We start from the raw sequence: 15,356 nt of genomic DNA, 5'->3' as shown, positions 1-15,356 counted from the left end.
TACTAAGTCCCCTCTACAACCTCCAGAGGTGTGTAACATGAATTTGGCCGTTTCCAGACATGGGTTCCTATATAAACCTTGACCTACTAAGTCCCCTCTACAACCTCTGGAGGTGTGTAACATGAATTTGGCCAAAAAGTCGCTGGACACTGGGCATGGATTTAAACAAAACAGTGAATTTATGTTTCATTAGAAATACAAACAATACTTATTTTTCAGTTGCTAATCATCTGGGTGATTTCCGCGAACTTTGGGTCACACACTTATATTGTTGTTGTTGTTGTGCTCTTCAGTCAAGGGACTGGTTTGATACAACTCTCCATGCTACTCTATCCTGTGCAAGCTTCTTCATCTCCCAGTACTTACTGCAACTTACATCCTTCTGAATCAGCTTAGTGTATTCATTTCTTGGTCTCTCTCTACGATTTTTACCCTCCACGCTGCCCTACAATACTAAATTGGTGATCCCTTGATGCCTCAGAATATGCCCTACCAACTGATCCCTTCTTCTCGTCAAGTTGTGCCACATATTTCTCTTCTCTACAATTCTATTCAGTACCTCCTCATTATTTATGTGATCTACCCATCTAATATTCAGTATTCTTTTGTAGCACCGCATATCGAAAGCTTCTATTCTCTTCTTGTCTAAACTATTTATCGTCCACATTTCAATTCCATACATGGCTACACTCTCTACAAATACTTTCAGAAACGACTTCCTGACACTTAACTCTATACTTGATGTTAACAAATTTCTCTTCTTCAGAAACGCTTTCCTTGCCATTGCCAGTCTACATTTTATATCCTCTCTACTTCGACCATCAACAGTTATTTTGCTCCTCAAATAGCAAAACTCATTTACTACTTTAAGTGTCTCATTTCCTAATCTAATTCCCTCAGCATCACCCAACTTAATTTGACTACATTCCATTATCCTCGTTTTGCTTTTGTTGATGTTCATCTTCTATCCTCCTTTCGAGACACTGTCCATTCCGTTCAACTGCTCTTCCCAAGTCCTTTGCTGTCTCTGACAGAATTACAATGTCATCGGCGAACCTCAAAGTTTTTATTTCTTCTCCATGGACTTTAATTCCTACTCCGAATTTTTCTTTTGTTTCCTTTACTGCTTGCTTAATATACAGATTGAACAACATTGGTGATAGGCTACAACCCTGTCTCACTCCCTTCCCAACCACTGCTTCCCTTTCATGCCCCTCGACTCTTATAACTGCCATCTGGTTTCTGTACGAATCGTAAATAGCTTTTCGCTCCCAGTATTTTACCCCTGCCACCTTCAGAGCAAATCCATATTCTACAAGTCTTTCTCACACGTTGTACACTGTTTGTCTAGATGGTGGTTTTGATGTAAAGTGTCTTCCCCGTTCATTAACAACTGCAGTAGCACCACTTTTACAAAATGTTTTAACGGGAAATACCGTTTCTTCTTTCGTTAAAATCATGAAAATTCGGAAAACTACAGCTATAAACATGTCTCACCGATCACGCTTTCGACAATTCACTTGTTTGATTATTGTGTTTGTTTTGTTTGTCACTGCATTGTATACCAATTTGACAAGGCGTAATTATCACTATTTGGCAAGAACAACGGATTAAAACTTCATACTGTGCATCTACATCTATATAGGCACTCCACAACCCACCGTACGACGCATAGCAGAGGGTACCCTGCACTATTAATAGTCACTTCCATTCCTGTTCCATTCGCAGAGTGAGGGAAAAACGACTATCTGCATGCTTCCCTCTGAGCCCTAATTTCTCTTATCTTTGTGGTCCTTACGCGCAGTCTTTGTTGGCTGCAGTAGAATTGTTCGGCAGTCAGCTTCAAATGCCGGTTCTCTAAATTTTCTCATTATTGTTTCTCGAAAAGAACGTCGCCTTCCCTCTAGGGATTCTCATTTGAAGCATCTTCGTAACACTTACGTGTTGTTCAAACCTGCGTAGCAGGAACAAATCTAGCAGCTCGTCTCTGAATTGTTTCGATATCTTCCTTGAATCCGACCTGGTACGGATCCCAAACATTCGAGCAGTACTCAAGAACAGGTCGCACCAGCCTCCCATGTGCAGTGTCCTTTACAGGTGAACCACTCTTTCCTAAAATTCTCGCAATAAACGGAAGTCGACCATTCCCCTTCCCTATTACAGTTCTCACGTGCTCGTTCCATCTCGTTCCGCTTTGCAACGTTACGCCCAGATATTTAAACGACGTGACTGTATAAAGCAGGACGATAGTAATACCGTATCCAACATTACAGGTCTGATCTTCTTGCTCATCCGCACCAACTTACATTTTTCCACATTTAGGGGTAGCTGTCATCCATCACACCAACTGGAAATTTTGTCTAAGTCGTCTTGTATCTTCCTACAGTCACTCAACTTCGACACCTTACTGTACATTATGGCATCATCAGCGAGCAACCGTAGATTGATATCCACCCTGTCCACCTAATCATTTATGTGTATAGAGAAGTAAAGCGGTCCTATCACACTTCTTTGTACTTGTACGTCTTGCTGTTACCTGTGTTTTCTTTTAACCAACTATCCACTGATTTTTGCGCCACCTTGTATATTGATGGTTTGGCAATACAGGGTTTTCAAAAAGAATATACGTATTAGAAAGTGCCGGCCGAAGTGGCCGTGCGGTTAAAGGCGCTGCAGTCTGGAACCGCAAGACCGCTACGGTCGCAGGTTCGAATCCTGCCTCGGGCATGGATGTTTGTGATGTCCTTAGGTTAGTTAGGTTTAACTAGTTCTAAGTTCTAGGGGACTAATGACCTCAGCAGTTGAGTCCCATAGTGCTCAGAGCCATTTGAACCATTTTATTATAAAGTATTATTTTGTCAAAACTATCGATCGCTGCCCCTCGGCTCGGCTATTGGAGAAACGAATACATAGTCTAGTTTATATTAATAACCGCTAGATATCAGTTGCCTTCTGTTTTGCTTGGTAACCGTCATATGTATAAAATGGCTACTCCGCAGCAGAAATCATTTTGTTTTCTCGAGTTTGGGAACTGCAATTCCGTGATTACAGCGCAAAGTCGTTTCAGGTTGAGGTACCAAATTGATCCTCCGAATGGGAGGAATATTCGCAGATGGTATGTAAAGGAAAGAGTCCTGGCCGCCCCCGTGTTCGTAAAGAAAATGTGTGCCACGAATTCAAACTGCTTTCCAACACAGTCCTTTAACATCAACTCGCTGTGCCAGTCGGGAGTTACAACTGTCTACAACAATTTGGCGTGTTTTGAGACGTCGGTTGGTTATGAAACCTTACAAGTTACAGCTGTTACAAGCTCTGCGTTCTGACGACAAACGCAAACGTGTGGCATTTTGTGAGATTCTTGCCGGTACTGACAGTGATAACACTTTCGCACAACGCATCGTGTTCAGTGATGGAGCGACTTTCCATGCTAGTGGTCAGGTAAACAAACACAGTGTTCGTATTTGGGGCCTACAGAACCCACATGTAGCCATTGAATATGTACGAGATTCGCCCAAAGTCAATGTGCTTTGTGCGATATCCCAATCATCTGATTACGGCCCATTCTTCTTTGATGCAAACAAAGTTAACGGTCAGCAGAATCTCGCTATGATACAAAACTGGTTGTTTCCGAGGCTGCACGAAGCCAACTTCATTTTTCAACAAGACTGGGCACCCACTCACTGGAGTCGCAAAGTGCTTGAACATCTGAATGAAACTCCACCGAACCGTTGGATTGGTCGTCAAGGAGCTGGCGACTTACTATGTTTCAGCTGGGCTCCACGGTCACCGCATTTAACACCCTCTGACTTCTTCCTGTAGGGGTTTCGTTAAAGACAACGTTTATGTACCACCACTCTTAGAGATGGTGGTGGTGGTTAGTGTTTAACGTCCCGTCGACAACGAGGTCATTAGAGACGGAGCGAAAGCTCGGGCTAGGGAAGGACTGGGAAGGAAATCGGCCGTGCCCTTTCAAAGGAACCATCCTGGCATTTGCCTGAAACGGTTTAGGGAAATCACGGAAAACCTAAATCAGGATGGCTGGCGACGACTCTTAGAGAACCTGGAAGAGTTGAAGAACTGGATCCGTACTGCCATAACATCAGTGACGAAGGCAGGGGCGGATCCAGGATCTCGGTCAAGGGGGGGGGGGGGATTTTTTTGGTATCTGCCTTCCAAAAAATTAATTCCAAATAAAACCATTAATACTTTATACGCGAGCGCGATGTATATATTCTGTTTTTAGTTTAATTGTGTATCCCCCGTATATATTCTGTTTTTAGTTTGTGTATCGCTATGTGTCAAGTGTGTTTAATGAAATAACTTACTGCATTACCTAAAAAATATTCTCCAAATACGGCACGTGCACTTGAAAAACTCTGTGATTGTCTGCTAATGTAAAATAATCTATAAAAATGCTAATGTTCATTTGTTTCCATTCTTAAATCTTCGAAATTAGTTCACCAATTGCTTTCATTTGAGAGAATGTTGCCATCGAATTCGCGCATGTGTTTATACGCAGCAATGAGGATACGACTTCGAAAAGTTATAATAGGGTATTTGACTGTGTTGAGGAAATCATCGCATATTGTTAATTACGTCATTTTATGCTCATAATAAGCTGTTTTTCTTCATGAATGTGAATATTAACAATAAGAAAAGATCGTTCACGCACCGGGGGGGGGGGGGGCAATTGCCCCCTTCCTCCCCCCCCCCCCCCCCACGCGCGCGCCCCCAGGATCCACCCCTGGGCGAAGGACAAGCTTGCTTGAGTATGGGAGGAATTTGAACATCGATGTGATATTGTTCGTGTCGCTGATGGAGGACATATTGAACAGCTGTAATCTGAACTTGAGAGGTTCGTAAATATGTGTGTCAAGTTTCTTATTCGTATGTCTTGAAGTTTATTAAATATATGCATTCGAAATACATATATTCTTTTTGAAACACCCTGTATTACTGAAAGTGTGAGGCCCCCGAAGCGGCCCAGTAACAGCGCTGGCATCTTGTAGGTTCCCATTATGTGGCCCTCCCAGCCAATGAGCTCGGCGCTGTTTGCAGCCGTTAGGTTGGCAGCGCGTCCACTTGCTCAGTTATCAGCCGGTGGCGCGACGCTCCAGCAGCTGGCTTCCACTCATCTTCAATTGACGTCTGGCAGACGTACGGGAGAGCAGTGTTCCCATTGGCAGTGCGAGCGACGCAGAAACAGCAGCCGTGACATGGCGACAGCGAAGAAGGTCTTCAATTTCGGAGCCGGGCCGGCCAAACTGCCGCGGGAGGTGAGTTTGTGGCGCTCCCTGAGCGAGGCCTCGCGCCAGAGGAGAATGGGTTGCGTCCTTAGCGTGTGAGCGTAGGTCAAGTCACTCCCAAGGTCAAGGTCAGGTGCGTCGCCTGTCGCTAACGGGAGCTTGTTTACCCGTCCACCGGGCGGCAAACGGAGGCTCGTTCAATGATCCAACGCAGCAACAAATAACGAGCCGCGCGTTTTGAGTCATTAGTTTCCGTGTAGTTCGCGTCCATTTTTACGGTTCCGTACCTCAGTGGATAAAAACGGAACACTTGCTGGTAGGTACCACAAGCTGTGACGTGGTCGCGAATAAACAGTGATCTAGACAGTGTACAATTTTTTTTTTTTTTAATTCCACAAAATTGTTACGTCCTTACCGGTTTCTATCAGCGATGACCATCTTCTGATCTGCAGCAGAACACGGGAAAAATACAAATACAACTAGTGGATTGTTTACATCTTAAAACAATAAAAAAGGCTATAATGAAAAGTGTTGCTGATATACTGTGGAAAACATACGTTTAAAATATTAAGAGGCATAGCTGTTTTAAAAACATGTTCAAGTATAACGAAACCGTGAATAAAATCTCGGTTTTCAAGCCGCGTCAATTAAACCGAGAAGATTGTATTTAAAAAAAATTGTTCAAATGGCTCAGAGCACTATGGTACTTAAATTCTGAGGTCATCAGTCCCCTAGAACTTAGAACTACTTAAACCTAACTAACCTAAGGACATCACACACATCCATGCCCGAGGCAGGATTCGAACCTGCGACCGTCGCGGTCGCGCGGTTCCAGACTGTAGTGCCTAGAACCGCTCGGCCACTTAGGCCGGTAGAAGATTGTATTCATACATGCTGCCGCGAAAAACACCGAGGACACATAATGAATGAAGTCATAGTGGTATCGTCAAAAGATAAACGCAAGATCAACGTATCATCGTTGCACATATTTAAAATATGGCATACATTAGGCCACAGTGTCGGCTGAATCGTCTTGTTCACAGCGTTACTGTTCTTAACAAACTGCAGTACAGGTGCCACAAGAATGTGCGTGTCGTTAGCTCCATGGATGCCGCTACTGTAGGCCTACACATATTCAGTGTACAAAATACAAAAAAAAGGTTCAAATGGCTCTGAGCACTATGGGACTTAGCATCTTAGGTCATCAGTCCCCTAGAACTTCGAACTACTTAAACCTAACTAACCTAAGGACATCACACACATCCATGCCCGAGGCAGGATTCGAACCTGCGACCATAGCGGTCGCGCGGTTCCAGAGTGAAGCGCCTAGAACCGCTCGGCCACTTCGGCCGATTCACAAAATACAATAAAAAGAAGAATACACTATGTAAGGGCTTACCGCGTGTATAAGTTATTACAGTGATAAATTGCAGTAAATTAAAAAGACGACTAAAGTTAAATTTAAATTGTTAAGAAGTTTGTAAAGAACAGCCAAAGCAAAATAACACGCTGAAAATCCAAACAAAGGAACATGTTACAGCCGGCCTCTGTGGCCGAGCGGTTCTAGGCGCTTCAGTCCGGAACCGCGCTGCTGCTACGGTCGCAGGTTCGAATGCTGCCTCGGGCATGGTTGTGTGTGCTGTCCTTAGGTTAGTTAGGTTTAAGTAGTTCTAAGTCTAGAGGACTGATGACAGAAGTTAAGTCCCATAGTGCTTGGAGCCATTTTATTTGAACATGTTGCATTAATTCACGTTCAGGATCAATTGCCAGCACCATTCATCAGTTCTCAGCAGGCGATTCTGTAAATCGATACTGTCTTTTGGCATTGCTACTTTGTTATAAACAATCGCGAACCGCATCATCCGCGAACGGTTTTCAAGATCATCTGACGCGTTCTGCTAGAGCATTTAGTATGTACTTCTGAAACGGGCTTGTGGCGGTTTTAGATAAAAATATAACGACATACGCAAGAACAAGCTTACAGAGCTAACAGGCTCTGGCTCTGAGCACTATGGGACTTAACATCTATGGTCATCAGTCCCCCAGAACTTAGAACTACTTAAACCTAACTAACCTAGGGACATCACACAACACCCAGTCATCACGAGGCAGAGAAAATCCCTGACCCCGCCGGGAATCGAACCCGGGAACCCGGGCGTGGGAAGCGAGAACGCTACCGCACGACCACGAGCTGCGGACAGAGCTAACAGAATAATGTAAAAATAATAAAATAAATAGGGAAAGGAGCCAAATGAATAAAACAATAAATAGACTGTGGTAAGTAATCACCCCTTCTGTTGGCATCGCGTAGGAACTTCCAGAGGGCCTCTCGTACCGTCTGACATTCCGTTCCAAGAAAACAGTGTTAAAACACAGTAACAATCAACTAAAAAGATAACCTAGTTGATGAAATGTATTATATAAACGGAGAAGGTACAAGTAAACACGAGAGTAATCCGCTAAATATGAGAAAATGAAGCAAAAATGTAATGCACTCTATACTAGGTAAAGACAAAAGGCAAGATGCACGTAATAAAGGCGTTCAATAATTGACGCAGGTCATGCGAAGTAAAGGAAAGTAGGCATGGGTTGCAAATTCGCTCTGATAGTATTCTTGTTGGCCCTTGCTCTTTTCGCTTTATAAATTGTAAGCTCATCTGATAACTTTATAGGATGGCGCTTTTGCTTCCTGTGAATAATACGCGTGCTATTCTGAATCCTCCCTGTTATTACGACCACCATCTGATAACTGCAATTCCAAAGCAGTTTTCTTACGCGGCTGTGAATGCTCTTTAAACGTTACGTAAAAGAGCGGCCGGCTTGGCCGATATAATATTTATCACATTGTTACAATCAATTCTGTATGCTCCAGATGCATCACATTTGTCATACGCACCTTTTCAATTTATGTTTTACTCGAAGCTTTAGTGTGTTAATAACTTGAAAGCCACGCCTAACATAAGATTTTCTGAAACTTTTCTCTGTTTACTGCTACATATTGCCGTGAAATTTGGTTCAAATGGCTCTGAGCACTATGGGACTTAACATCTGTGGTCATCAGTCCCCCAGAACTTAAAACTACTTAAACCTAACTAACTTACGGACATCACACACATCCATGCCCGAGGCAGGATTCGAACCTGCGACCGTAGCGGTCACGCGGCTCCAGACTGAAGCGCCTAGAACCGCACGGCCACACCGGCCGGCGCCGTGAAATTTCACTGGCGTGGCTGTCATACTTTTCTTTATTAGTTCTGTTTTCTGGGCGAGTGTGCGTGTACCTGCTGTTTTTTTTTTTCATTGCTTTAGTCCAGGACATAGGCAACCTTTGGTGACCCGCGCGCCTGATTAAATACAAGTTAATTAGGCAACGGCCATACAAGTATGTTTCTCACGCGCGTTTACGCCGCGATTCAAGCAACACGTGAGGCTCTGTGCTGGGCATACGGGCGTTTTCTCACGCAGCGTCAAGCCCAGAAAAACCCTTGTCAGCAGTGCATTGCTACAAACTACGGTAATATTCACTGTGCGCACTTATTGTTACTGTCAGCTATGAGCGGAACTTCGTTAAATAAGAATGCTGTCCTTTCACTGTGTCATGTCCAATGGCGGCGATTAATCTATAAAAACATGCGCAGTTTTTAATTAATGGGCGATCTTTACATACAGGTTCGGCACTAACTCTGTGTAAATATCGATGATTGATTAAAATTTGCGCGCGTTTTCATACATTACAGTAAAGAGAATAGGACAATGCAGCACTTCACACTTGGAAAACATCACGAACAAATGGCATGGCACACAGAAAACGCACTTGAAAATGGGAATAATTTCCCGAAAAGCGCCGTGCAGTACGTAAATAAAAAGAAAATCTGCAGGCTTTCGCCAACGATTTCCGGTGGAACAAGTCAAATTTTACAGGTATCTAGGGACTGGGAATTCGATGCATTCTCTACATTCTGAGTTTCTTCTCGACCCATCTTTGATAGCTGGCATTACTAGAGACACATGCACGTTCATATGGCAGATGATAAAAGAGAAATATACGTAACCACCGATTACAGAAGGGCGGAAGAATATCAGCGACCAAGTAGAGAAGACAGCAAACTTCCCTCACTGATTTTGATGTTGCTGAGCAACAGTCTTACAATATTTTTTAAAGGAACACACCGCCATTTGACTGTTTCATTGTTTATTTAAGTACAACTCAAGTTTCAGCCTTTTATGACATTTTCAAAGATCTGATTTTATGTCTTTAACATATATTGCAGGACGCTTAACATGTTGTCAAGCTCAAAGTTGGCCATAAATTAAGAAAAATATTAGCTCCTCACGAGATGCCAGATGTGAAATCACAATCGTGTGACTGATCAGTAAGTAATCCCTCACTGTTTGGGATCCATAGATGGAACCGTAGGCCGGCCGGAGTGGCCGAGCGGTTCTAGGCACTACAATCTGGAACCGCGCGACCGCTACGGTCGCAGGTTCGAATCCTGCCTCGGGCATGGATGTGTGTGACGTCCTTAGGTTAGTTAGGTTTAAGTAGTTCTAAGTTGTAGGGGACAGATGAAAAAAATGGCTCTGAGCACTATGGGACTTAACATCTATGGTCATCAGTCCCCTAGAACTTAGAACTACTTAAACCTAACTAACCTAAGGACATCACACAACACCCAGCCATCACGAGGCAGAGAAAATCCCTGACCCCGCCGGGAATCGAACCCGGGGGGACAGATGACCTCAGTAGTTAAGTCCCCTAGTGCTCAGAGCCATTTGAACCATTTGGAAACTTCGTAAGAAGCGTTAAACCATGAAGATCAGGCAGCAAACGTTGTAATTAGAGAGAGTAACTTTCCGTTGTACTAACGACGATAGCAGACAGAAATTATTGTTTCAGATTCATAGACGTAGGGGCGTTTGGTCATCAAGGAGACTGTAATGTATTCAAAGCAACAGAATTAGGTAAATCGTTTACAATCACACTTTGAATTTACCAGATGCAGCATCACTTTCAAACGATCCTTGTGGACTGAAAATCCCTTACTTGTTTGTCGCTGACGGGGCTTTTGCAGTGAGTGACAACTTAATGAGACCATTCGCCGCAAAGAACTTGACAAATACACAAAAAGTGTTTAACTACATGCTATCACAAGCACGGCGTCACGTAGAATGTGCATGGCGCATTTTATGTAGTAAATGGAGTATTTTCCATCGTCCAATCGATATTAATGTTGGTGTAGCGGATACTGTGATACAAGAATGTTGCACACTTCACAGTTTTGGGAGGCAATGTGACGGCTACAATTTTGATGATACGCTGACATGCGTAATGGAAAGTATTCCTGCACTTGGGATAAGAGGAACTAAAGGTATGTACACACGATGCCTTTTTTTGTATTCAACTTTGCGCATGCGCATAAACTTCCAACAGCACAGCATGCGTAATTTCCTGTAAATGGAGGCCGCATATTTACCCTCCATCGGTGGGTATCTTTGCACTTTTCAGGAGATGACAGGCAGCTGGGGCCCTTATGTGTTTGATTGTGTAGTGTGTTGAGGTTATGCTGTAAAGCGATTTATATGCAATGATGTCTACTGACCCCAAAGGAAGCACGCATAAGCTTATAGATGATTACAGACACAGAAAAAAGTCGTGTGGAATCCTGCTTCTGAAGTTTGTTTAAATAAAAGTTCGAGATGTTGCCCTGAGCGTCACGTATTAGATAAAAAGACTCCGTTCATATTTCTGTAAAGAATAAGATACTGTAAGTTTCGAAATAGGAAAACTGAGAAGAATGAGTCAAAATTTATGAAACGTGTGTATGAAAACTGTGGACGAACATTCGTGCTGTGCTTAAAAGCACAACTGAGGGGCCTGACATCTGAAAAAAAGAAGTGATGGGGTATGTATAGCTCCTGAACAGACTACTAAATGGAGCACACTGATGATGCAAAATATACGAAAGTGAATAACAGAACTTCCGTTCTAGTGGATTCTGTCGTCTATGATTCCCAAATTTGTCGAGTCCGAGGACGTTAATCCTCATATCGTATTTCATGATTAAATACAAATGACGCATTGAAAGTCAAATTAACATTCACACAACTACTAAGAACCTCCCATAAGTACTTCTCAGTTTAAGAAATAATCACTTTTATTTTTATTCCTTTATTCGTGTTCCGTTGTTACATTATGCAAAAGAATTGCATGAATATGGAACAAGTCCTAATTATACACAGAACAGTATTTATAGATGTTAATAGATATAAATTTTAATATTGTGTAGGAACAAAATACGCTAATAATTACGGGCTTAGGTATTTTCGACACTGAAACGAGGTAGAAAACAGTCAAATAACAAATTACAATTATTCCACATTACAAATTTGATAAAACTGAAATGCTTTGTTTTGAAATGAGGAATAAATAATTCAAATGAGTATACAGGGTGGTCCACTGATCGTGCCTGGGTCAAATATCTCACGAAATAAGCGTCGAACGAAAGAACTACAAAGAACGAAACTTGTCTAGCTTGAAGGGGGAAACCAGATGGCGCTATGGTTGGCCTGCTAGATGGCGCTGCCATAGGTCAAACGGATATCAACTGCGTTTTTTTTAAATAGAAACCCCCATTTTTTATTACATATTCGTGTAGTACGTAATGAAATGTGAATGTTTTAGTTGGACCACTGTTTTCGCTTTGTGATAGATGGCGCTGTAATAGTCACAAACATGTGGCTCACAATTTTCGACGGACAGTTGGTAACAGGTAGGTTTTTTAAATTAAAATACAGAACGTAGGTACGTTTGAACATTTTATTTCGGTTGTTCCAGTGTGATACATGTACCTTTGTGAACTTATCATTTCTGAAAACGCATGCTGTTACAGCGTGATTAACTGTAAATACCACATTAATGCAATAAATGCTCAAAATGATGTCCGTCAACCTCAATGCCTTTGGTAATACGTGTAACGACATTCCTCTCAACAGCGAGTAGTTCGCCTTCCGTAATGTTCGCACATGCAATGACAATGCGCTGACGCATGTTGTCAGGCGTTGTCGGTGGATCACGATGGCAAATATCCTTCAACTTTCCCCACAGAAAGAAATCCGGGGACGTCCGATCCGGTGAACGTGCGGGCCATGGTATGGTGCTTCGACGACCAATCCACCTGTCATGAAATACGCTATTCGATACTGCTTCAACCGCACGCGAGCTATGTGCCGGACATCCATCACGTTGGAAGTACATCGCCATTCTGTCATGCAGTGAAACGTCTATAGTGCATATTATGCCGGTTTACGTTACCGCTGTTGGCGAATGACGCTTAGTCGCTAAATAGAAAGCGTGCAAAAAATCTGTCATCGTCCCGTAATTTCTGTTGTGCCCAGTGGCAGAACTGTACACGACGTTCAAAGTCGTCGCCATGCAATTCCTGGTGCATAGAAATAAGGCACGGGTGCAATCGATGTTGATGCAGCATTCTCAACACCGACGTTTTTGAGATTCTCGATTCTCGCGCAATTTGTGTGCTACTGATGTGCGGATTAGCCGTGACAGCAGCTAAAACATCTACTTGGGCATCATCATTTGTTGCAGGTCGTGGTTCACGTTTCATATGTGGCTGAACACTTCCTGTACCGAACAGTATACATAGCACACGCCCGTTGCGCATTTTGATCACAATAGCCATACATCAACACGATATCGACCTTTTCCGCAATTGGTAAACGGTCCATTTTAACACGGGTAATGTATCACGAAGCAAATACCGTCAGCACTGGCGGAATGTTACGTGATACCACGTACTTATACGTTTGTGACTATTACAGCGCTAACTTTCACAAAGCGAAAAAAGTGGTCCAACTAAAACATTCATATTTCTTTACGTACTACACGAATATGTTATAAAAATGGGGGTTCCTATTTAAAAAAACGCAGTTGATATCCGATTGACCTACGGCAGCGCCATCTAGGGGGCCAACCATAGCGCCATCTGGTTTCACCTTTCAAGCTAGACCAGTTTCGTTCTTTGTAGTTTTTTCGTTTGACGCTTATTTCGTGAGATATTTGGCGCGGTCACTATCAATGGACCACCCCGTATAAGTCGCCAGTTACTAGCTAACAAAATTTTATTGCCAGCCTTATCGCTGCATTTTCCCAAGCAGAAAATCTGAAATCCCGTCATGGCCTTCTCCTGAAATCTACAGACCAAACGTTGTCATCTCTTTACATCTCTCGTACCTCTGTTGCTTATATACTAGTTTACCTACAGTAGCTTTTGCGTTTTCTTTTTCTGTCGCCTTCTCATCACAATAAACGCAACACAAGTTCCCAGGCAAAGAACGAGATTCACAGGAGACTTGCGGAATGAGGCACCGTGTGGACACGAGAACGCCCATGGATACATGCGTTATTTTCAGAAATTTGTGTGCGTGCCCTTTAGATGGGTAGATCACATAACTAATGAGGAAGTATTGAATAAGATTGGGGAGAAGAGAAGTTTGTGGCACAACTTGACCAGAAGAAGGGACCGGTTGGTAGGACATGTTCTGAGGCATCAAGGGATCACCAATTTAGTACTGGAGGGCAGCGTGGAGGGTAAAAATCGTAGAGGGAGACCAAGAGATGAATACACTAAGCAGATTCAGAAGGATGTAGGTTGCAGTAGTTACTTAGAGATGAAGAAGCTGGCACAGGATAGAGTAGCATGGAGAGCTGCATCAAACCAGTCTCAGGACTGAAGACCACACCAACAACAACCGAACTTCCCCGCATGAGGCCTCCCGGCCACCAATGGCATACGATCACTTCACACATAACTATTAATGAAATATTTACTTTCATTGCTCACCAAAATCTGATTTCTGCCTGTCATCCGTTCCATCCCCATTTTTCTCCGTGAGTGCCCGCTGTAACTGCTCGCCATATTCTCACTTTTTATCTCTGGTTCCATGTGTTGCAGAGCCATGGTTGTATCTGCACTTGCCGGTCGCGGTGGCCGTGCGGTTCTGGCGCTGCAGTCCGGAGCCGCGGGGCTGCTACGGTCGCAGGTTCGATTCCTGCCTCGGGCATGGGTGTGTGTGATGTCCTTAGGTTAGTTAGGTTTAAGTAGTTCTAAGTTCTAGGGGACTTATGACCTAAGATGTTGAGTCCCATAGTGCTCAGAGCCATCTGCACTTCCGTAATCGTTACTTCGGTGTCCAGACGCGCCATTTTCATATTTTGTAAGATAAGCAAGACGGCTACAATGACAACAATGCGAGAGTGGTACAATCTGTCTTCAAACTGAGCAGCAAGCTCCAGACCCAGCTACGTTATAAGTAATACATGCACACAGACTGCTCTCCAGAAAGTTAAGGCCAGGACACATCTGTCCGGGCCGTGTTAGGGTCGAACGCCTGGTTGACGAGTGACGGCTGTGCTCCTGCCTGTACCTCTACGAACCGAGGATCGTCCGCCTTCCCGTTGTAAATACACTATTGACCATTAAATTTGCTACACGAAGAAGAAATGCAGATGATAAACGGGTATTCATTGGACAAATATTTTATACTAGAACTGAGATGTGATTACATTTTCACGCAATTTGGGTGCATAGATCCTGAGAAATCAGTACCCAGAACAACCACCTCCGGCTATAATAACGGCCTCGATACACCTGGGCATTAAGTCGAACGGAGCTTGGATGGCTGCTCATGCAGCTTCAACACGGTACCACAGTTCATCAAGAGTAGTGACTGGCGTATTGTGACGAGCCAGTTGCTTGGCCACCATTGACGAGGTGTTTTCAATTGGTGAGAGATCTGGAGAATGTGCTGGCCAGAGCATCACTCGAACATTTTCTGTATCCAGAAAGGCCCGTACAGGACCTGAAACATGCGGTCGTGCATTATCCTGCTGAAATGTAGGTTTTCGCAGGGATCGGATGAAGGGTAGAGCCGCGGGTCGTAACACATCTGAAATGTAACGTCCACTGTTCAAAGTGCCGTCAATGCGAACAAGGGGTGTCCGAGACGTGTAACCAATGGCACCCCATACCATCACGCCGGGTGATACGCCAGTATGGCGATGACGAATACACGCTTCCAATGTGCGTTCACCGC

At 43.6% G+C, this 15,356-nt stretch overlaps 1 protein-coding gene across 2 annotated transcripts in view; it reads left to right on the top strand.

Annotated features, from left to right (window-relative positions):
- LOC126215388 (phosphoserine aminotransferase) overlaps window positions 1–15,356 on the top strand; it is a 122,234-nt gene that overhangs the window by 31,069 nt on the left and 75,809 nt on the right. Inside the window, exons 1-2 of one of the 2 annotated variants that reach the window (XM_049942096.1) lie at window positions 4,809–4,855; window positions 5,059–5,276. In XM_049942096.1, the coding sequence (XP_049798053.1) occupies window positions 4,816–4,855; window positions 5,059–5,276 (258 nt within the window). In that variant the 5' untranslated portion in view covers window positions 4,809–4,815. Of the gene's footprint in view, window positions 1–4,808; window positions 4,856–5,009; window positions 5,277–15,356 lie in introns of those variants that run through there. The other variant, XM_049942095.1, reaches the window with a different exon arrangement.

The sequence above is a fragment of the Schistocerca nitens genome, chromosome 12, assembly GCF_023898315.1.
Source record: "Schistocerca nitens isolate TAMUIC-IGC-003100 chromosome 12, iqSchNite1.1, whole genome shotgun sequence".
Taxonomy (NCBI): Eukaryota; Metazoa; Arthropoda; class Insecta; order Orthoptera; family Acrididae; genus Schistocerca; species Schistocerca nitens.
Note: the sequence above shows the minus strand (reverse complement) of the source record. Positions and strands in the feature narration are given on the sequence as shown.